Here is a 21,760-nt window from a genome sequence, read left to right on the forward strand (position 1 = left end):
ATATATGATATATGATATATGATATATGATATATGATATATGATATATGATATATGATATATGATATATAGTTTGATGTCTACGACATTCTGGAATAATAAAAATTATACTAACAAGGATGTCAGTCTAAAGACTAAGGTGCAAAAAAAAAAAAGACTAAGGTGCACTTGATCCAAGCCATGGTCTTTTCAATTCCTTCCTAGGCATCTGAGAGTTGGATAGTGAATAAAGATGACAGAAGAAGAGTTGATATCTTTGAGCTGGAGTGTTCAAAAGAAGAGTGCTGAATATCCCATGGAATTCCAGGAGAAGTAACAAATATGTCTTGGGGAGAGTGCAGCCAGGGGCTGCTTAGAAGGAAAGATGATGAAACTTTGTCTCACTTACTTTGAGCATGTTGTCAGGAGGAGAAAAGGACATCATTCTGGAAAAGGCAGATCAGTGAAAGAGAGGAAGATGCTCAAAGAGATGATCAATATGGTGACTGCATTGGCCTAAAAGTTGGCCTTTCCCCCCACCCCATTATAATTAGCCTCCTCTGGTCTCCAGCTACCTTAACCACAGACATACAGTATTTCAAATCAGCATGATCTTGCTAATCATCTGTGCTAAACATCAGCAGTGGGACTAAGATAAGAGAAAGAGTGCTTCCCACACTGGGAAGCAAGGTTTGTGGTGGCAAGACTCTGGTGAGAGTGAGACCCTGGTGGTGGAGAGACTGTGGCGTTGCTGTGGAGAAACGATGCCAAGGTGTGACCTGAGATCTCTAGCATGGCCATAGTTCAAGCATTGGCTGTTCTTGATGGATGTTGGAGGGAGAAGCTGACTTACAACTGCTCTGAGACAAACTTTGCTGAGTGACTTGGATTTTACTGTTGAACTGAAACCGGAGCCTGGATTTATTGTGCCTTGCAACTGTGGGGCTAGTGTTTGGAATTGTGTTGTGAGACATTCTTTTCCTACTCCGCTCACTTCCCTAATAAACCGCTTTGTTTATATCATAACAGTAAGTCTGTTAGTCTACAACAGATAAATGAACCTCTTGCTGTTGCTAGAAGCACCATGGGGCTGGGCTGTGGACTCTTTCCCTGCTTTCTGCTCTGGGGCAGTGAGAGACTGTGCTATTCTGAATCTCTCTGGTCCTTTCAGAAAGATGCTGATGGCCCTGTGCCCCCATGTGCCCCCATGTCTCCTACTTAGACAGACTGTGACAAAGGTCTTGAGCACAGTAGAGATTAGGAAGATGACACAGCATACGGCAGAGTTTCAATCCATTGTTCATAAGGTTGCTCCAAATTGTAGTTGACTCAATGCCGCCCAGCAATAATAACAAATATGTTTCTGTTGTTGGATGCCAATAAATCAGTCCTCCTAGCAATCCCACGTGTCGCAACAGAACTGTCTCAAGATTTTCTTGGGGAGGAGTCTTTACAGAAGGATATCTCCAGGTCTTTCTTACACAGAGCCTTTGGGTGGGTTCAAATTGCCAACCTTCACTAACAGTCAAGCTGTTAACCTCTGTCATCATGTTGTTATTGTTGCTAGGTGCTGTCGAGCTGATTCTGTGAACAATGGATCAATGGAGTTCAGACTCTTCGCGACTCTATGAACATCAGATCTGAGCCGTATCCTATCTGTGTCTTCTTCACCATATATGACACATGTGAGCCCATTGTTACAGTCACTGTGTCCCTCCATCGTGTTGAGGGTCTTCCACTCCTTCGCTGACCCTCCACCTTTCCCAGCATGTTGTCCTTTTCCAAGGACTGGCCCCTCCTTACAAGAGGCCCAAAGTATGTGAGATGAAGATTCACCACCCTTGCCTCTGAAGGGCACCCTGGTCACCCTTCCTCCAAGACATTCTTGTGGCAACCTGTGGGATAGTTAGCACTCTTCTCCAATACCACAACTTAAAAGGATCTATTTTTCTGTCATCTCACTCATTGTCCAACTTTCTGATGCAGAGAAAGTCAATTGAAAAGACCATGGACCTAATAGTCAGGACTCATTGAATATACACAAGCAATCAGTAGCCAGGAAGTCTCATTTCAACCCTGTGATTATGTCTATTCTGGTGTCACATGTCCTCTGTTTAAGACACAGAAATGTAGTTGTGGCTTCTCAGCAGGCTAATTCACACTCTGTGACCATGATCAGACAAATTTATCCCAATGTCTTTCTGAAAAAGCAAGTGTAGGTCATTGGCTTAGACACTTCCATTCATGAGTCCCCTTGCTTTGAACCTCGCTTTTTATTCTTGTAACCACTTGAGCAGTGGGAGAGCTGTTACAGTAGAGAGATTCACAGTATATGAGCATCATTGCTACACTAGCTGTTGTTGCATTGGTTTCCAGCTGCTGTGACCTCATGCACAACAGAATGACATGGTGCCCGGTCCAGCACTGTCTCCATTGCCAAAGATGGGCTAGGCTCTTGTAACCTATTCCATGGGCTGAATTCCAGAAGTAGATCATTTCATTCTAGTCCCTCTTAGTCTGAAGGCTCCACATAAACCTGTTCAGCAGCACAGCAATGTGAAGCCTCCACAGACAGATGAGTGGTAACTACATCAAGTACATTGCCTAGGAATTGAACTTGGGTGTCCTTGCAAGTTGCTGGTGTTATTAGGTGTTGTTGAATCAAGTACAACTCACAGCAACCATGTGAACCGCAGATCTGAACTCTGTCCTATGCTCTGCCATCCTCACCATCTCTGACACACTTCAGCCCATTGCTGTAGCCATGGTGTTGAGGGTCTTCCTTTCTTTTGTAGACCCTCCATGTTTCCAAGCATGATATCCCTTTTCAGGGAATAGCCTCTCCTAGCAACATGACCAGAGTGTGAGAGAGACAAGGCCTTGTCATCATTGTCTCCCAGGAATACTCTGGCCTGCACCTTCTCTGAGACATACCTGTCTGTTCTTTCGGCAGTCCATGGCATGTTCTATACTCTTCTCTCTTCTCCAACATTACAACTGTCATCCACATTCCAGCTCTCAGAAGCATAGCAAATAATGGAAAAGAGCATGATCTGAATCAAGAACACCTTAGTCTTCAAAGTGGCATCATTGCTCCTCAGTATTTTGGAGAAGTCCCTGACAATGGTCTTACCCAAAACAGTATATCTTCTTTTCTCTTGACTGCTAATATCAAAGGTACATGGAAGGTAAGAATCCTTCTTTTGACTCCTACAGCCCCCTAATCCCGTTACTGAGGTCTTCCCCCTCACCCCCACCCCGTTGCCTCTGATGGTTCAATAGACTCATTTTACTTCTTGCTGTGTGTTTTTAATTGGTTTAGTATAGCATGGAGCGAAGGAAATAAAAAATCCAGATCAACAAGAACTGTAAGAAGAACAGATCGGTGGCCTTCAGGGACGACAGATGGGAGAGGGCTGACTCTTTGGAGTCTGTGTGACTATGTTGTGATTGTTAGGATTGTGTGCATTTATAAAAAAAAAATCCAGAACACTGCTTCAGCACTGCTCCCGTGAGGAGAATTTGGGCAGAGAAGGGGAAAGGCAGGCTTTTTAGGGAAGGGGGTAGATTGAGCAGAGAGAGAGGCAGAGGAGATGAGCCTTGAGTGGAATGAAGAGGAGGGAGAGGAGGCAGGTGCTGAGCGCACCTGCACATTTGGCCGAGAGATTTGACCTTCAGCCTGAGTCCCAGGAAGAAGGTGGTGCAGGCTGTGTCTAAGAGCCAAACTGAGGAGTGGTGAAACAATACCAGGCAGAGGGCAGTGCCAGGCTCTGTAGATCCCCTCCCAATGGTCCAGCCCTTTGGGTACTTTTGCAAGCCCCTCCCTGCCCCACACCCTGGTGTGGTATCTTATGGTGATTTTGGAATCGATAGAGTAAATTCACTGTCAACATTTTAGCACAGATGGTTGAGTAGGAGTGAGTGGTGAAGTGAGTCCTTCAAAAGATAACAAATCAAAGGTCATTATGAAGAAAGCCAAAAGATAATACACAGAATGTGCGTGGTCACGTAATGTCCAGTCGCAACCAGCTTGCTGATCCTCCAACAGGTTTTCCGAGGCAGTAAATAAATAGCATGGGAGGAGATTGCACATCTTTCTCCCGCGGAGAAGCTGGTGGATTTGAATTGTGTGCCTTTGGGTTGGCGGCGCAACTCCTTACCACTAAGCCACCACCGGAGCTCCCTAATATACAGAGTTGTTGTTGTTGTTGTGGTGTACCATCAAGTCAAAACTGACCCTTAGCTGACCCTCCAGCAGGTTTTCAAAGGTAGTAAGTTGCACAGGAGGAGAATGCCCATCGTTCTCCCTCAGAGCAACTGGTGGATTCAAACCGAGTACCTTTGAACTGGCTGCACAATTCCTTACCACTAAGTCACCAGAGCACCTATTCCTACACAAAATAGGAGGAAGTATTTGGTTACCATCATGGACAATGTTTGGAAGAGCTTCCAGATTCGTTCAGGGTTGGAAGCAGGAGCGACATCCGCTTCCTAAACCAGATGCCTCTGGAAACTCTATAAACTCTGTAAACATATATAAATGATGTTAATTAAAGATCAGATTGCAGGTCTTTTGTTCATAGGGTCACTATGAGTCATATTCGACTTGACGACACGTAACCACTGCTCAGTGACACTAGTGTTGCTATATTTGGGGAACATTCTTCTACCTCATACATCACTCTTCATCTATTTGCTGGACTGAGGTAATCTGGGTTCGCTGTGATGCTGAATCTTGTGTTGTTGGGGTATCAAATACCATAATGGTTTCCCAATGTGGACAGTGTTTGGTGGAGCGCCTAGTTGTAAACAGGTTTGGAAGCAGGAGTGTTATCTATTTCCTAAACCACATGCCTGTGGAAACTCCATTAACTTGGGAAAATGATGATAGTTATGGAAAGGCATTAGATCTTTTGTTCATAGAGTCATTATGAGTCGTACTCAACTCAGTGGCAATCATCATCAACAACAACAGTAACAGAAAAGGCTCTAGTGTCCAGGATGTACAATGAACTCTCAGGACTCAATTAAAAAAAAAAAAGAAAGAAAATAAACAACCCGATTAAAAGGATTGATATAGACATTTGTCCAAGGAAGATCTTTCTAAGAGGAGCCTGCCCATCTACCTCCACAGAGTGGCTAGAGGATTCGAACTACTCACCTTTTGATTAAAAGCCTGACATATTACTATGCTGTCTAGCTCCAAATAGTGTCACTGACTTGATTCCGCTTCCTAGAGACATTCCATCAGGTCCCGGAAACTGTAAATTGTTATGCGGCCTGGGGGTGGGCGGGAGAGGGGAACTACCCATCTGTCTCCTGTTTAGTGGATCAGAATTGCTTAGTTTTGGGTTAGTAAGCAAAGCATTAACCAGGACTTGAAATAATAATAAGTAATGTTCTAATAAAATGTTACATTTCAGCTTGTTCAGCTCTACAATCAACACTCTTGGCACCCGTAGTCAGAAAATCAAAAGATGAATTGCATTAGGGAAATCTACTGTCAGGAACCTCTCCAGAGTACTGTAAAGCAATGATATTAGTCTAGAGACTAAGGTGAGCCTGATTCAGGCCACGGTCTACACAATTACTTGCTATGCATCAGAGAGCTGGATAATGACTAAAGATGACAGAAGAATAATCAATGCTTTTGAGTTATGGTGCTGGAGAAGAGTCTTGAACATTCCATGGACTGGCAAGAAAACAAATAGGTCTGTCTTGAAGAGGGTGAAACCAAGTTTCTCCTTGGAGGCTAGGATTTTGAAGCTCTGTCTCACATACTTTGAGCACGTGGCCAGGAGGGGTCCTTGAAGAAGGACATCATGCTTGGAAGGGTAAAGGGACAGCACAGGAGAGGCAGACCCTGGATGAGATGGATTGACACAGTAACTGGCGCAGTGGGGGTCGGTGTGTCAGAGTCAGTGAAACTGGCTCAGTACAGGGTGGGCTTCTGAGCTCATAGGGGCGCCAAGAGTCAGAGGTGACTCCATGGCCCGTAACCACAACATGTAACATTTATTGTTAACCAGGGCTCTACAAATGGCCAATAAGCATGTGAAAAGATGCTTGAAGTCTTTATCATCAGGGACATGTAAATCAAAAGCACAGCGAGATGCCACTTCCCATCCACTAGGATGCAGATAAGGAAGCTGGATAATGGCTTCTATGGGCTGCTAGCCGAAAAGTTAGCAGTTTGGGGCTACCCAGCTGTTGCTCCGCCGAAGAAAAAATCTTGGTGAATTGCGTTCATAAAGAGAAGGCCTGTGGGAAGCTGCATCTCTATTATTGGCAATGTGGCCAATCAGGGGAGTATCCTGACTACACACTGGGGCTACCACACTGAAAACAAGTTGGGGCAACACTTTTGACTGTGGGCTGTCAGGCAGATGCTCCCCTGACTGGGAGACCCAATCCCGGGTCATCATCTTCGGGTCTGTGTAGTCCAGCATACAACTGTGTGCTAGACGGACAGGGGCCCACCTCGAGGATTAACAAAGTCGCAGCTGCTGCACCCCCAGAGGGAACTTCCGCACACGTGTTGGAAGGCAGACTCAAGAGTAGCAAAGTTCTCCATAGATGAAGATGCCGGGTTTTGACTCCGAACAATAATTGCACAACCGCAGGGTTCAGAGAAGAAGGCTTGGAGTTGTGAATGAATTCCAAGTGTCAAGGTGGAGGGGGTTGGAGGTAAGAGAGACAGAGAGAGACAGAGACAGAGACACACAGAGAGAGAGAGGCGAGATACAGAGAGAGAGAGAGAGAGTCTTCGTTGCTTTGTGTCTGGGCGAACAGGTTGCGTCCTCGTCCCTTTTAAGGCCTCACTGTGGGTCCAGAGATCAAAGAGGAGGGCATGGGGCTGCAGACTCACCGTAAAAAAAAAACAACAATAGTTTGGAGCAGAAGCTCCAGAGTGTAGCTGAGGGTACTGAGCCTCAGTACATTTGCAAGAATGACAGCTATTCAGACAGGATGCACCCATCAGGAGTCTTTCAGCCACGTGGTGAGTCTTGTCCCAGGACCATGGTCATAACTGAGTCCAGAGCCAGCCCCACCCAGTGCTTCACTGGCGCCACCTGTTGGGACTTCGATGCTATATCAGCCATTGCTTGCAGACCGCAGCCTTCAGGTAGGTGAGACGTCCAGCTTCGGGCATTACGTGAGCACTGGAGCGCTGGCTGGGCAGCACCTCCTTCATCATGCCTGCGCGCTGCCGCCCCCCATCTTGATCTTCAGGAAAACCCTAAAGCTGTTGTTGCTCCTGTCTGACGCAAACATCCACCAGCAGTGGACAGGGTTCTGCTCAGGACACTGCCCAGGCCCCAGAGCGTCTCCCGGCTGTGCCCAGGGGCGGAGTGGCCGCCTCCCCTACCCGAGCACACAGCCCGGGATCTCGTTCTCCACCTGCAGGGAGGAGCCTCGGCCCACAGACACTGCAAGATCATACTGCATCTTCGCATACTTGTGCAGGTGGATTCTCTTTGGCTCCTCACTCCTAGGTTGGATCTAAGGATGGAGGCAGGTGAATGGGCCTTGGAATTCCCATATCTTCCTTCGCTCTTCTCTGCTTACCCTGTGACTTAGAGTTACCATCAGGAATAGTCGTGGTCTGTCTACACTGATTGCCAGCTGGTCAGGGCCGACTAGCTTTAGCAACTCCTTCCAATTGTCTGTGGAATCCCCTTTGGCGGTTCCAAAGCATCTCAGCAAAGATAGCAGATGACAGAGGGGGCAAAGCTCAGTTTTATCTGCAACTCATCTCAGCAAAGCTTAGCAGATGGCAGAGGGGGCAAAACCCTGTGTTGTCTATGGCCTGCTGGTCTCCCTTCTTAAGACCCTTCTGTGTTCCAAGGGTCCTATTTCCTGGAGCTGTGCTGCCCCCCTAGGATTGAAACTGAACAGCTCCAGGTTCATTGTGTGTTCTGGCCTCTCCAGTCCCTACACCCCACCCTTCTACCTGTTGAATGATTGACCATCTTCCAGAGAATCAGGTCAATATGACCCACAGCCCAGAGCTGTGGACAGGCTGGGTCTGACCTGGGCCTCTTTTGCCCTTGGAGGTTGAACTTGACTAGCCAGTCCACCACTGTCCTCAACTCTTAAGAGTATCACAATCCCCAGAACTTCAGGAGCCAAATGCGTGCCAGTTATCATGGCCAAATAGACAAAGAAATCCTTTTCCATCGTGAAAGTGGCATTGAATGATTACTATCCACGGTTGTCAAGAATTTGGTTGGGAAGAAACATAAGGGCTTTGTGCCAACAGAGCAGAAGAAAGCAAGGAAGAATTCCCTACATAGCCAGGTTCAAAATCAATAGAAAAACCAAGTAAAAATGTTCTCCCAATTCGACAACATGAAACATAAAACAAAAATTTAAAAATACCAAAATACCATGCAAACTACAACCTGAGGAGACTATTTTCCACAAATGTGACAGGAAAGGTCTGTGTAATATGTAAAGAGCACTTACAAATCAATAAAAACACTTTTCTACAAAATGTGCAAGAGAGGGCAACTAAACAAGAATTGAGAATAGTAAGTATAAGCAAAAGCTCAATTTAATAAATATTATACAAACTCTAAAGTAAAATGGTAGCAAATAATCATTTTTCTAGTTTAAAAATGGTCGAGATATTAAATGTTTCGTATCCAGCGTTGTCAAGAGTGTGAGGAAGTGGGTACATGCATACACAGCTGGTGGAGTTAAATTGTGTCATGTGTGTGGAGCCTGGTGTACAGAGGATTAAGCATTGGACAACTAACTGAAAGGTCAGTGGTGATTTGAATGCATCAGCCATTTCTCCAGAGAAAGAGGAGATAGTGAGTCTGTTTCCACGACAATGTGCAGCCTTGCTAATCATGTGGGGCAGTGTCCTTCTGTCCTGCAGGATCACCGTCAATCAGAAGTGACCCTATGGTGTGAGGTGTGGAGCACTGCCCTGTAAAAGATCACAGGAATCCTAACACAGACATTTCCTTTGGGAATACCTTAACGATTTCTAGGGTTTTGTCCTATGGAAAAGATGTGGACGCGAACAAAGTGCTTAGGCTGTGGTTAGGTGCTGTAAGTTGAGCACGACTCCTAGCGACCCTGTGAGCAGCAGATCTGGCATCTGCCCTGTCCTGCGCCGTCCTCTTCATCTCTGACACACTTGAGCTCATTGCTTCAGTCACTGTGTTAGCCCATCTCGTTGAGGATCTTCCTCTCTTTCGCGGACCCGCTACCTTTCTAAGCATTGACGTCCTTTGCAAGGAATAGCCCCTCCTCACGAGGATGCACGGTGACCCCCACTTTCTGCTTGCAAGGAAAAGAACAGTCAGGAGTCTGGGAAATTCCTCTCACGAGGCTCCAGACAACAGTGTAGCATCTGGAACAAGAATGACTTCTTTTTGGTATAATACTACTCATGTATGCAAAAAGGGGGATTTTGGGGGGGGTTGTTTTTCATTGAGGTATCACTCGCATGCCACACAAGTCTTATAACTCTTCAAAAGTGCAGGATTCGGAGGTCTATTTGAAAGGTTATGTGACCATCACCACTAATACTCCAGAATATGTTCATCAACCTCCCCCCAAATTGTTGTCACTCTCATCCCACCTCATTAACCCACCATGGTCACCCGCAATCTCCCCCCACATGTTTGCCGACCACTAACCTACTTTCTAAGGGTTTGTTCATTCTGGACACTTCATATAAATGCAGGGATGTAAGATGTGGCCTTTTAGGTCTGGCTTATTTCACTTAGTACAAGATTTCTGGGGTCATTTTGAAACTTTTTTTGACCTGCGTTATTCAGATGACACAACCTTCTTCCTGAAATTGAGGAGGACCTGAAGCGCTTGCTGCAGAAGGTCAAGGGTTACAGCCTTCAAGATGGATTGAAGCTCAACGTCAGGAAAACAAAGATTCTCACCACTGGGCCAATTTGCAGCATCATGAAAGATGGTGAAGAGATTGAGATTGTTAACTGCTTTAGTTTGCTTGGCTCTGCAATCAACACTCTTGGTACCAGTAGCCAGGAAATCAAAAGACAAATTGCATTGGGAAAGTCTGTTGTCAGGGACCTCTCCAGAGTACTGAAGAACAACCATATCAGTCTGGAGACTAAGGTGCACCTATTCCAGGCCATAGTCTTTGCTATTAAGTGCTATGCTTCACAGAGCTGGACAACGACTAGGGATGATAGAAGGATAATTGATGTCTTTGAGTTGTGGTGCTGGAGAAGAGTATTGACTATACCATGGACTGCTAGGAGAACAAACCTGTTCATCCTAAAGAGGGTGCGACCAGGCTGCTCCTTGGAGGCAAGGATTCTGAAGCTTCATTTGACATACTTTGGATATAGGAGGGACCAGTCCTTAGAGAGGAACACCATGCTTGGGAGGGTGGAGGAACAGCGCAAGAGAGGAAGACCGTCGATGAGATGGATTGATTCAGTGACTGGGGTAATGGGAATAGATGTGTCGGAGACAATAAGGTTGGCACAGGATAGAGCAGGGTTTGGACATAACATCACTTTGAGTTGCGAGTGACTTGACGGTACATAACAACAACAACAGGTGGAGCAGGTTGTTGTTATCCTGTGTGGTCGAGTTAGAACTAACTATAGCTGACTCTGCAGAGGGTTTTCAGAGCCTGTAAATCAGCGAGGGGGGGGGATAGCTCATTTTTCTCCCTTGGAGTAGCTGGTGGATTTGAACCAAGTGCCTCTGCTTTCTCAGTGCAGCCCCAAAGGCCACTGGAGCTCCCTAGAGCTGGAACAGGAGGAGAGGGAAAAGCCGGCTCTCCTGAAAGTCCTCTATGAGGCCCCAGAGCTGACTCATCCCAGCTCACCCCAGTAGACCATCATAGATAAGAAATCCTGGACCATAGCCTCTGTGGACGGCTAGATACTGGGAAGGACCAGGAGGCAGCTTGTGATGTGCAAGGGAGAAGTGTGAGGAAAGGAGGGATGTCCACGTGACCAGGCTTGGGAACAAGCCTGGTTGTGATTTGATGGACAGGAGATGGTTACATTAAAGGCTTCCTTGCTTGACATAGCCCAGAGATGCTGTGGATTTGAAAACACCCCTGCAAACAGGAAGTGAGGAGCTTTGAATGGGTACCTTGTAGTGGGAACTCAACCTGGCAGTGAACAAAGAACTAACTATTCCATCTATTATGTATCACCAAGAAGCACAGGGACCAGGCTCCTGTCATCCTCTCTGGCAGCCGCAGAAGTTCCCTCACCCTCTGGGTCAACTTCACCCCTGGCTTCCACAGATGCCTAAGACTCAGTCAGTCCCTCAGAGCATTTATCCACTTTCCTCCTCAGTGACAAGGGAAAAAAGAGAGGTGTGAGCCCTGAGGCCCAGAGTCTCCTAAGCCAACGCGAGGCAGAGGCTGAGCCCAGGCAGTGACCTGGCTGCTCTGGAAAGGCTTGGCCTGGCCCCCAGGTCTGGGGCCGGGAGCCAGGGCTGTGGAAGGAGCTATTCCTAGGGGTATGAGGACCTGCAGGCTAACTTCCTTGAGTAGCTGGTGGATTTGAAATGCCGGCCTTGAGTCTGAGTCGGCCATGAGAAGCTGGACCTCAGTTTCCTCTGTCTGTAATTGTTGCGTATGGTGGAGTTGGAATCAACCCACAGCTGGCCCTCCAGCAAGTTTTCAGAGCCAATTAATTGTATAGAAGGAGATTACCCTTCTATGTCCTTTAAGGAGTAACTTGTGGGTTCGAACTGGCTGCCTTTGGGTTGGCAGCCAAACTCCTTACCACTGAACCACCAGAGCACCCTATCAGATGAGAGGAAATTGTTCATCTTTCTCCTAAGGAGTGACTTTGAACTGTCTGCCTTTGAGTTGACAGTGCACCTCCTGTCCTCTGTATGTTGTTGTTGTGTACTGCCAAGTTGGAAGTGACCCACAGCTGATACTCGGGCAGGTTTTCAGAGGCAGTTAATGACATGGGATGAGATTGCCCATCCTTCTTCCGTGGAGCAGCTAGTAGCCTCGAACCGTGTGTCTTTGGGATTGAAGTGCAGCTTCAATGTATAGTGAAGCTGAAATATCCGTCCTTCTCTATGAAATGAGATCACAGGGAGCTGTGAGGTCCAGTCAGCGTGGGCTGGGAGGGTGAGTCCTAGTGGACACATGTACTGTGGCTTTGGGCAGGCTCAGCGCCCCGTCCTGGTACTCAAAGCAGTAAAGGTGCTCAGAAAGGTGGGGCTCTGGGATGTAAAACCAGGGAGTCTCTGTTTGGCTGTAGGGAGCTCTGGGAGTGTGGACTTTGGCTGCTCCAATGTTAGGGGCATCAAAGGAGGGGGCGGGGCTCTCATCTCCTGTTTTTGGGTTTCTGCCTCTCTCCCCCTCCCTCCCACTGTTTTTTCTGCTCAATCTCAAAGTGGCTCCCATTTCGAGGTGGAGAGAAAGAGGCCCTTTCTCTCCAGGCCCGAGGCCATAGGGTCCCAGAAGGGGCTGCTCTCAGCTGGGTCATGCCTTAGAGAACACTGGTGGGGAGCAGCCTGACCCAGAGACCTCTGCGGAGGGGGCAGGGAGCAGGGCTGGGCTCAGGGAGGCGGCCTTCTCTGGGGGCTCGGGGGTGCTACCCAGGGCTCAGCTCTGGGGGCTGCCACACAAGAAGGTTATCTGGACTTTGTTGTTTTCGGTGCTCCATGTGCTGAGGAGACAAGGCCTAAACTGAAGGACCTTCCGGCTCCATAGGCGTGGACTTGGCAGCACCAGGCCAGGATCCTTCTGCCCAGTGAGGAGTGGACAGAGCCGACCAGCCCCACCAGCACGGCTCTGAGGATGGAACAGGAAGGAGCAGAGAGGATCTGGACCCAAGAACATGAGGAGGAGGGGCTTAGAATAGAGTGAGGGAGGAGAGGCTTAGAACGGAGTGAGGGAGGCCTCACGCTTCCACTGCCCCTTCTACGTCCTTTTGCCTGCCTCCAAGCTCCAAGCTCTATGGGCTATCGCAGGAAGCCCTTCATTCCCCAGCCCTGCTCATTATCTCTTCCTTTGTCTGCAACAAAGCCTCTGTGCTCCTGGAAAGCACCTACCCCATTCATTCCCACCCCAGGGCCTTTGCACTGGCTGGGCCCCCAGCCTCAGACCTCCACATGTCTGCTACTTACAGCATCCACAGCCCAGAGAAAATGCCACCCCCTCACTCAACAAGTTCTTCCCAACATCTTTTCCTTCCTTGCTTCCTTGTCTTTGTTGTACCTTCTACTTTCTGGAATTTTCTAATTTAATTGTTTATTTGCCTGGATTATTTTTCTTCTCATCAAGCGGCTGGGTTCACTATCGAGGCTCAATAAATAAATGGGTGCATGAATGAATGAGTGCCTCAGATTTGAGCCCTGAAGCAGGACAGGCTTCCTGGGGAAGGTGTCACTCTCTCCTGAACCTGTGACCTCAGATTCCTGCAGGTCAAAGCTCCAAGTTGCCACGAGGGGGCAGGATTGTGCAAGCAGAATCCCCAAGGCATTTGGAGAGAGGATCTCCCGTCTCAGAGATCTGAGGCCAAACTTGGGGGGGGGGGGGCTCCAGTGTGGCTCAGGGAGCTCTGGTGGCTTCGTAACAAGGAATTGCACTGCCAACCCATAAACAGGCTGTTCGAATCCACAATCTGCTCCATGGAAGAAAGATAAACACTGGCCTCTGGGTAGGTTCTGACTCAAAGGTAAACAGCAACAACAATCAGTGAGGTTCAGGCAAAGCCCAAGACACCCTCCTGGTCAGGGATGTATTTGAACCTGTAGTTTCAGCCACTGCTTCAGTCTGTCTCATTGAGGATCTTCCTCTTCTCTCGCTGATCTTCTTTTATAAGAATTGTGTCCCTCTCCAGGCAGGCTCTCATCCTCCTGATAACATGTTCCAAGCATGTGACATGAAGTCTCGCCATTCTTGGTCCTAAGGAGTATTCTGACTACACCTCTATTGAGACATTTGTTCTCTTAGGAGACATTTCAGGACGTACCCTAACATTCAGTGCTGTCAGTAACAGAATTGGGCTGCTGTTGTTAGATGCCCATTGAGTCGAGTATTACTCATAGTGACCCTACGAACGACAGACCTGAGCCCTGTTCCATCCCCTGCTATCCTCATACTTCCTGACACACGAGAGCCCATTGCAGCAGTCACTGTGTCAGTCCACCTGGTTGAAAGTATTCCTCTCTTTCACTGCCCGGCCATCTTTCCAAGGAATAAACTTTCCTAGCAACATCCCCAAAGTATGTGAAATGAAGCTTTATCATCTTTGCCTCAAAGGAGCACTCTGGCTCCACCTTCTCCAAGACGTATTTGTTCTTTCTTTTGGCAGTCCATGGGATGTTCAGTACTATTCTCCAACATCACAGCTCAAAGCCATCGATTCTTCTCTTCTTCCTTGAATAAGTAATCTTTATTCATTGTCCATGACTCAGATGCATATCAAGTGATCAGAAAAGCCATGATCGGAATCTGCTGCACCTTAGTCTGCAAACTGACATCACTGCTCCTCAATAATTTGACGAGGTCCCTGACTGCAGGCTTTCCCAGTGCAATACCTCTCCTGATTTCCTACCTGCTGGTCCCAACTGTGTTGATTGTGGGTTGGGATAGTCACTGAGAAATTGGTGATTCAAATCTACCAGCTATTCTGCAAGAGAGAGATGGACAGGTTCCCTTCTAGAAAGATTTACAGCCTTGAAAACCCAGTGAAGGGTCAGTTCAAGCAGGTATTGACTCAATATTAGTGAGCATAAAGTAGATTAGTTAATACAACTGTTGAGATATATGAACCAATCATTAATGCCAGAGAGGAAGACATTGAACATTTCTAGTAACTTCTGTAATCTAAAATTATGCAACCATGCAATAAAACTACATTCACAATAACTGGCAATTGGGATGCAAAAGTTGAAAACAGAAAAGGGGAATTAGCAGTTGAAAACAAGGTCTTACAGGTAGAATTTATGCCACAGGTCAGGTGGTAGAATTATGCACAACTAATGACCAAGGAGGATAGAAGGAGAATTGATGCCTTTGAGCTGTGGTGCTGGAGAAGGGTATTGAGAATACCATGGACTGCTAGGAAAACAAACAGATTTGTCCTGGAAAGGGTTAAACCGGGTGGCTCCTTGGAGGCAAGGATTCTGAGGCTCCATCTAACATACTTTGGACATGTTGTGAGGAGAGACCGGTCCTTGGAGAAGGACATCATGCTTGGGAGGGTGGAGGGACAGCGCAGGAGGGGAAGGCCCTCTATGAGGTGGATTGATTCGGTGACTGGGAGTGTCAGAGACAGTGTGACTGGCACAGGACAGAGTGGAGTTTAGGGCTGTTGTACACAGGGTCGCTATGAGTCGCAAGCGACTCGACAGCACATAACAACAACAACAACAACAACAATGACTTATTTATTCCAAATTCTTTCTTTAAAAAAAAACCTTGCCAGATGGAACCCAGGGCTATCAAACTGACATCGTCTTTGGAAAATGACAGTGGAGCAGCTCAGTATCAGCAGTAAATATAAATAACGGGCTGACTGTGGAATAGTTAATCAACTGCTCACATGCAAATTCAAATTGAAGCTGAAGAAAATGAAAACAAGTCCATAAGAACCAAAATACAACCTTGACTATATCCCACCTGAATCACTAATGTCTCAAGAATAGATCTGATGCACTGAACACTTATGATAGAAGACCAGGCGAGCTGTGGGATGACATCAAAAACATCGTTCACCAAGAAAGAAAAAAGGTCACTAGCGAGACAGAGGAGACTAAAACAGATGCCAGAAAAGACTCTTACCACTGATAATGGAACGTCGAGAAGCTCAAGCGAATGGAATGTAAGGAATGAAATAAGAAAGCCGAACAAGAGATTTCAAAGGGTGGCTTGAGAAGACAAAGCCAAGTCTTAGAATGGAATGTGCAAAGATCTGGAATTAGAAAGCCAAAAAGAAGAAAACACTCAGCATTTGTTAAGCTGAAAGAAGTGATGCAAAAAATTCCAACCTTGAGCTTTTGAAGGAAAACAAGATGGTGTGACTCTTGCTCATATGAAGGTATGAATTCAGGGGAGGTCAAGAGCCCATTTGGGGATTATTCCCTTTGTAGTTCTAATAGCTTTCTAGTCTTAACAACTGAAACTTTAATTAGAGGGATTTGTCAAGTGCTCTGACGCTGTGTCAAGTGCAAATAAATATACAAGATCCGCTTTGCTCCTCCTCTGAGCTGGCCCAGGAGGTGACTCAGGTGCAGTATGAGAACCCAGCCCAGGGTGACCCTGCTGGGAGGCAGAGACACTCTCTGAGGCCTGGCCCTAGATGCAGGCTGCCCTGGGTTCAAGCCTTCATTATAAATAGAGGACAGTGATGTTTGCCTCAATAGCACTGGGTGGGATGATGACAAAAACATGCCAGGCCAAAAGTGACATGTGCCATGACATACATGTGGGTTCCTGTCCACTCAGCCTCCCAGCATGCCCCCCCACTACTCCTGTAACCCCATTAGAGCCCTTCTGGAAATTGTTTTGTTGTTATGTGCCGTCAAGTCACCTGCATAGCAGGTCACCCATAGCAACCCATAGCTCTGAACTCTGCTCTGTCCTGAGCTAGTCTCACTGACTCTGACACACCAACCCCCATTGCTCCAATTACTGTGTCAATCCATCTCATCCGGGGTCTTCCTCTTCTGCAGTGTCCCTCCACCCTTCCAATCATGATGTCCTTCTCCAAGGACTAGTCCCTCCTGGCCACATGCCCAAAGTATATGAGATGGATCTTCAAAATCCTGGCCCCTAAGAACAAACTGGGGAGGGGGGTGGGCAGGGAGAAAAATGCAACAATGAATGAATGGAAATACAAAATCTCTGTAAATGTTCATTAAAATTAATAAAATAAAAATCCTGGCCCCCAAGGAGAAACTTGGTTTCACCATCTCCAAGATAAATCTGCTTGTTTTCTTGGCAATCCGTGGTATGTTCAAGACTCTTCTCCAGCAGCACAACTTGAAGGCATCGATTCTTCTGCCATCCTTAGTCATTGTCCACCTCTCTGAAGCATAACAAGTAACTGCAAAGACCTGAATCAGGCACACCTTAGTCTCTAGACTGACACTACTTTTCAGCATTCTGGAGAGGTCCCTGACAGCATATTTTCCCCAGTGCAATTCATCTTTTGATTTCTTGACTGCTGGTGTTAAAGAGTATTGATAGTGGAGTCGAACAAGCTGTAATTGTTAACAACCTCAGTCTCTTCTCCATCCATCATGGTGTGGCCAATTTGTCCAGTGGAGAGAATCTTTAGAAAAGACTATTTTGTCTTTTCTGAGTTTTTAAATGGCCATTTACTTTCTTCCTGTGCCATATCCTTGGTTATTAATGTTCAAGGTATCAAATCAATTCTTGATGGGATAAACTCAAGGTCATATGTTGGTTCTTGTGGACTTAATTTACTAAGTCTTTTAAGTTTACCAAGATTTCAGCTTCGTCTTGCAAATGAACAATTAATCATGATTTCAACTGTGGGCCCCCAGCTTTGTTCTCACTGAAGATATTAAGCTTCTCCACCATCTCTTTCCAAGATATAGTGAAATAGATTCCTGTGTATCCCATCTGGCAAGGTCCATATGTATAGTTAGTATTTAATGTACAAGTCACACAAGAAGGCTGCAGAGTTAGTGAATAGATCAAAAAAGCTTGGTTCTCAAAGGCAGTCTTATGACTATGGCATGTTCTGTGGCATCCCCCTGTCTCAGTTAACACATCTGAAGTGTTGTTGTGTACCATCAAGCTAGAACTGATCCTCCGGCAGGTTTTTAGAGGCAGTTAATTGCTTGGAGGAGATTGCCCATCCTGCTCTCGCAGGGTGGTGGATTCGAACCTTGTGCCTTAGGGATTGCAGCGCAGCTTCTTGCCACTAGGCCACCAGAGCTTCCTCATCTGTAGTGTAATGGAATGGTAATTGTGTCTACCTAGAAGTGTTATTGTGAGCATCAGAATGTGAGAAGCCTCTACCTGGCCTGGGTCCACTGGTCAATGACCTGAGAATTCTCCCCGCCTCCCTGACCACATCCATTCCCCTTGCCCTCTACCACTCCTGCTCCAGCCTGCCATTTGCTGTTTGATCTTGACCACGTGATTCTTCCTCTCTGAGCTCCTCTCCTTTCTTACATGAGATAACAACAGTCTCTAGCTCCTTGAGTTTGGGTGAGATGAACTGAGATGATGTAGGGTACCGAACCAGTGCTCATGAGCAGTTGCCATGAGGAAATTGTTTTGATGTTAGGTGCCGTCAAGTCTCCCTTGCACACGTGTGTGCACACACAGGTACATACATAGCATAAACACTCAGAGTGCATGCACAAACACTGTATACACGGCACACACATACCACATTCACAGGACACAGATAAAATATACCATGCACACACACCCCCCATATACAACGCACACACACTTAGGCATTCACACATCACATATGAACACACATACAGAGCACACCCACATGACCACATACACATCACACATACAAAGAACACACACACCTCACACCCAGTTTATTTAAACCCCACGTTCCCCTCACATGCTCAGTTCTGGGATCGTAATAGCTCACTTGAGCTTGGGCCACTCAGGGTGTGGCAGCCACAGCTCAAACCCAAGCCACACCATTGGGGTCCATCTCTCACACACACTCACAGGGTCTCCCACGGTGCCACCTCGGGGTCCACCAGCCCAGGGTCCCACCAGTCACGACCACTGAGGATGATTAAGAAAAACACATCAAACTGCTTTACTTCTGAGGCCTCCCCTTTGAGGGGAGGCAGGAAATAGAACATTTGCTTGGGGGAAGGTTTAATTAAAAAACAAAAGAAAGAAAAACAAGTACAGTTAGTCAAATACTGGTCTCGGTTAGGCCCGCTCTGGGTGCCCGGCTGCGTTCCCATGTCACCGCAGGGTGGGGCTGGGGCACCAGGAGGGGAGGCACTGGAGCTAGTGCCAGTGGACCCCCCACCCAGCCCCTCCTCTTCCTCCCCTTCTGCCGACAGAGGCTGGGTGTCACCACCGCAGGAAGTCCCGGATGAGCTTCCAGAGCTTGGTGACCCAGAGGTTGACCCCGAGGTCCATCAGGTACTGGATCTCGGGCGTGAGCATGCGGCGGCAGAGCTGCGCGTGGCGCCGCCCGATGCTCTTCTTGAGGTTGTAGCCCAGGATGGACTTGGCGCCCAGCGGCTGCCAGGGCTGCATGGCCTCGTCCTGGATGGCGGCGGCGTCCACCGCGCGGCCACCGTCGATGCAGATGCGGCGCATGCGCTCGTTGGCGCGCCGCAGCGCGGCCACCTCGCGGGCCATGCGCTCGCGCCCGAAGGCGTCCACGCGGCGCCAGAAGCTGGCGTTGAAGTGGCGGTAGAGGCGCGCGTCCAGCATGTTCCAGGCGGTGGCGCGCCGGTACAGCTCGCCCGAGAGGCGCGGCACGGCCGAGGCGCGGCGCGCGTTCAGCTTGAAGTAGAGCACGTCCTCCAGCTCCCAGCACAGCAGCTCCTTGAGCAGCACCAGCGACTCGTCGAAGTACTCCTGCAGCAGCACCAGGTGGAAGCGGCGCTCCACCTCCAGGATGTGCTCCTGCACGCGCGGGCTGCCCGGGTCCAGGCCGCTGTCGTAGCCCAGGTCGAAGAAGAGCAGGTTGCGGAGGTAGTGCGCGTTGAAGCCGTTGGGGTCGTAGTAGCGGCTGGGGTCCTGCAGGAACTCGGCCAGCTTGTCGCTGCTCGACAGCTTCCACGTGAGCGGCACCACGGGCCCGAAGTAGTGGAAGGAGGACTCGAAGAGGCGGGCGGGGTCGCGCAGCACGGTGATGAAGGTGGCGTTGGGCGCCACCAGCCCGCGCACCTCCTCGTAGTGGAAGCGCATGTGGTTGCAGATGATGTTGAAGCAGGCGCCCGGCCGGTAGTCCTGCACCAGGCTGCGGGCGAAGAAGGCCGGGTAGTCAAAGTCGTTGCGCCCGTTGGGGAAGGCGAATTTGAGCCCGTGCTTCTGGCCGAAGCGGAAGAGGATGTTGAGCAGCGTGCTGCTGGCCGTCTTGTGCGTCTTCATGAACACGATGTCCCGCCGCGGCTGGCACTGGCCTCTAGAGCCGTTGGCCGTAGTCGCCGCCTCGGGGGCCTCCAGGGCTGGGGAGCAGGGCTCTGCGGTCTCCGGGGTCCTTTGGAAGGGAGGAAGAAATCAGTAAAGGAGCCTTAGGGGGACCCCTGCCCTAATATATAGAGATGGAGGGGTCAGCTGGTGGCAGGGCAGCTGGGGTGGAACATGGCTATGGGGTCTTGGGTGGGAGATTTGGTCTCTTTGGCCTCATTTTCCACATCTGGGAAATGGGGGCACCAGCAAGCTGTACTCGTGGTGTTGGCTTGAGTACCAACCGAAATGAGGGCCTCCAATCAAGACAGCTAGTCCAACATTTATCATGAGAACGTCACATAAAATTGCCCATTTTTAGGGGGAGGGAAGTAATGGTCAATTATTGAGTTTCCTGCAGTTCAACTTAGTGTCAATAACTAAATGTGGCTTTCCCCCCCCCTTTGCTGAAGGCCTCCTTTGTGAGTAGTAAGTTGACTCGATAGACTCCCCCCATGCCAGCTGTGTGACTTCAGACAAGTCACTGTCCAGTTTCCCCATCTCTGCTGGAGCCCAGTACATAGGCTGTGTTGATTCTCTACTCCTACACCCATTTCACAGATGAGGGGACTGAGGCTCAGGTTGGTGGACAGTGAGGCCTGAGTTTGCGCAGTGAGGTCTGCCCACTGTGGAACTATGCCTGGCACAGCCTACCATAGTGCAGGCCACAGAGTGGCATTGCAGGAAGTAGCAAAGATCCCTGGGGTGACTGGGTAAGGCAGCAGCCCCCTTCTCCACCCTACTTCTCCCCACCCGGGATCACTCACGTGGAGGCCAGGTTGGGGTGCAATGGGGGCACGGCATAGGAGTATAGCAGCAGCAGGAAGCTGGTGAAGAGGGCCCCCAATAGCAGCCCCTTGGCCATGGACTCCCAGTGTTTCTTCTGAGGTGGCATCTCAGCACCTAGTGGGACAGGACAGAGCAGTGTGAGGCTCTCTGACATACAGCAAGTAATTGCAAAGACCATGGCCTGTATCAGGCGCACATGAGTCTCCAGGCATCATTGCTCTTCAATCCTCTATGCCTGTTATTGGTAGTTCTTGAACGTTAGATGATTTTTTTCCCATGGGGTCAAACGATACCCAAGTATACGCTTTTGAATGGAAACAAAGGGGGCAGAAAGCATGGATTGGCAGTTTTTCCATTTTCATTTGTGTGTTAATTTCTTACATAAATGTGGGGATATAAAGCATTACTGCAACTCAGAGAAAACATTTATGTGAACAAGTTTCAGCAATTCAACTTTGTAACAATTATAAATAAACCTGTTAAATTTTTCTGGACAATGCCAGAATTTGGATTTTTAAAAAACAAGTAAATTTCTTATTGATGGCAACTAAATAGTGTTTATAGCATTTTTTATCATACAGTAGATCCATCCATTCACTATACTTTTCTGAGTTGTCCTACATGCAAGTACGTTTTTAATGTTGTCTGTCTTCTGTGCTATTCTGTAATTAAAAGATATTAAACTAGAAAAATAAAGAGGAAAACCCCTCCTCCAGTGTTGATAGCAGTGTTCTCTATAGGGAGAGCGCAGCCTAGGCAATCCCTTACACCCCACCTGTCCTCCGTGCCACCTTCCAGCTGCCCAGGGAAGCCAGGCTCCCTTCCTTTCTGGCCAAAGAGGAAGGTAGAGAGACTGAGA

The 21,760-nt window shown here is 48.1% G+C and overlaps 1 protein-coding gene across 1 annotated transcript; it reads right to left on the reverse strand.

Annotated features, from left to right (window-relative positions):
* Positions 1-19,001: 19,001 nt before the first annotated feature.
* Positions 19,002-21,011, reverse strand: GAL3ST1 (galactose-3-O-sulfotransferase 1). Its single transcript, XM_006894788.1, has 2 exons — positions 20,880-21,011; positions 19,002-20,143 (listed from the first exon to the last, which is right to left on the reverse strand). Exons 1-2 carry the CDS (start codon positions 21,005-21,007, stop codon positions 19,003-19,005), a joined length of 1,269 nt encoding a protein of 422 aa, XP_006894850.1. The 5' UTR covers positions 21,008-21,011; the 3' UTR covers position 19,002.
* Between the last annotated feature and the right edge of the window lie 749 nt (positions 21,012-21,760).

Source organism: Elephantulus edwardii, unplaced genomic scaffold, assembly GCF_000299155.1.
Source record: "Elephantulus edwardii isolate Elephantulus edwardi_28Jun2011 unplaced genomic scaffold, EleEdw1.0 scaffold00151, whole genome shotgun sequence".
NCBI classification, from domain to species: Eukaryota; Metazoa; Chordata; class Mammalia; order Macroscelidea; family Macroscelididae; genus Elephantulus; species Elephantulus edwardii.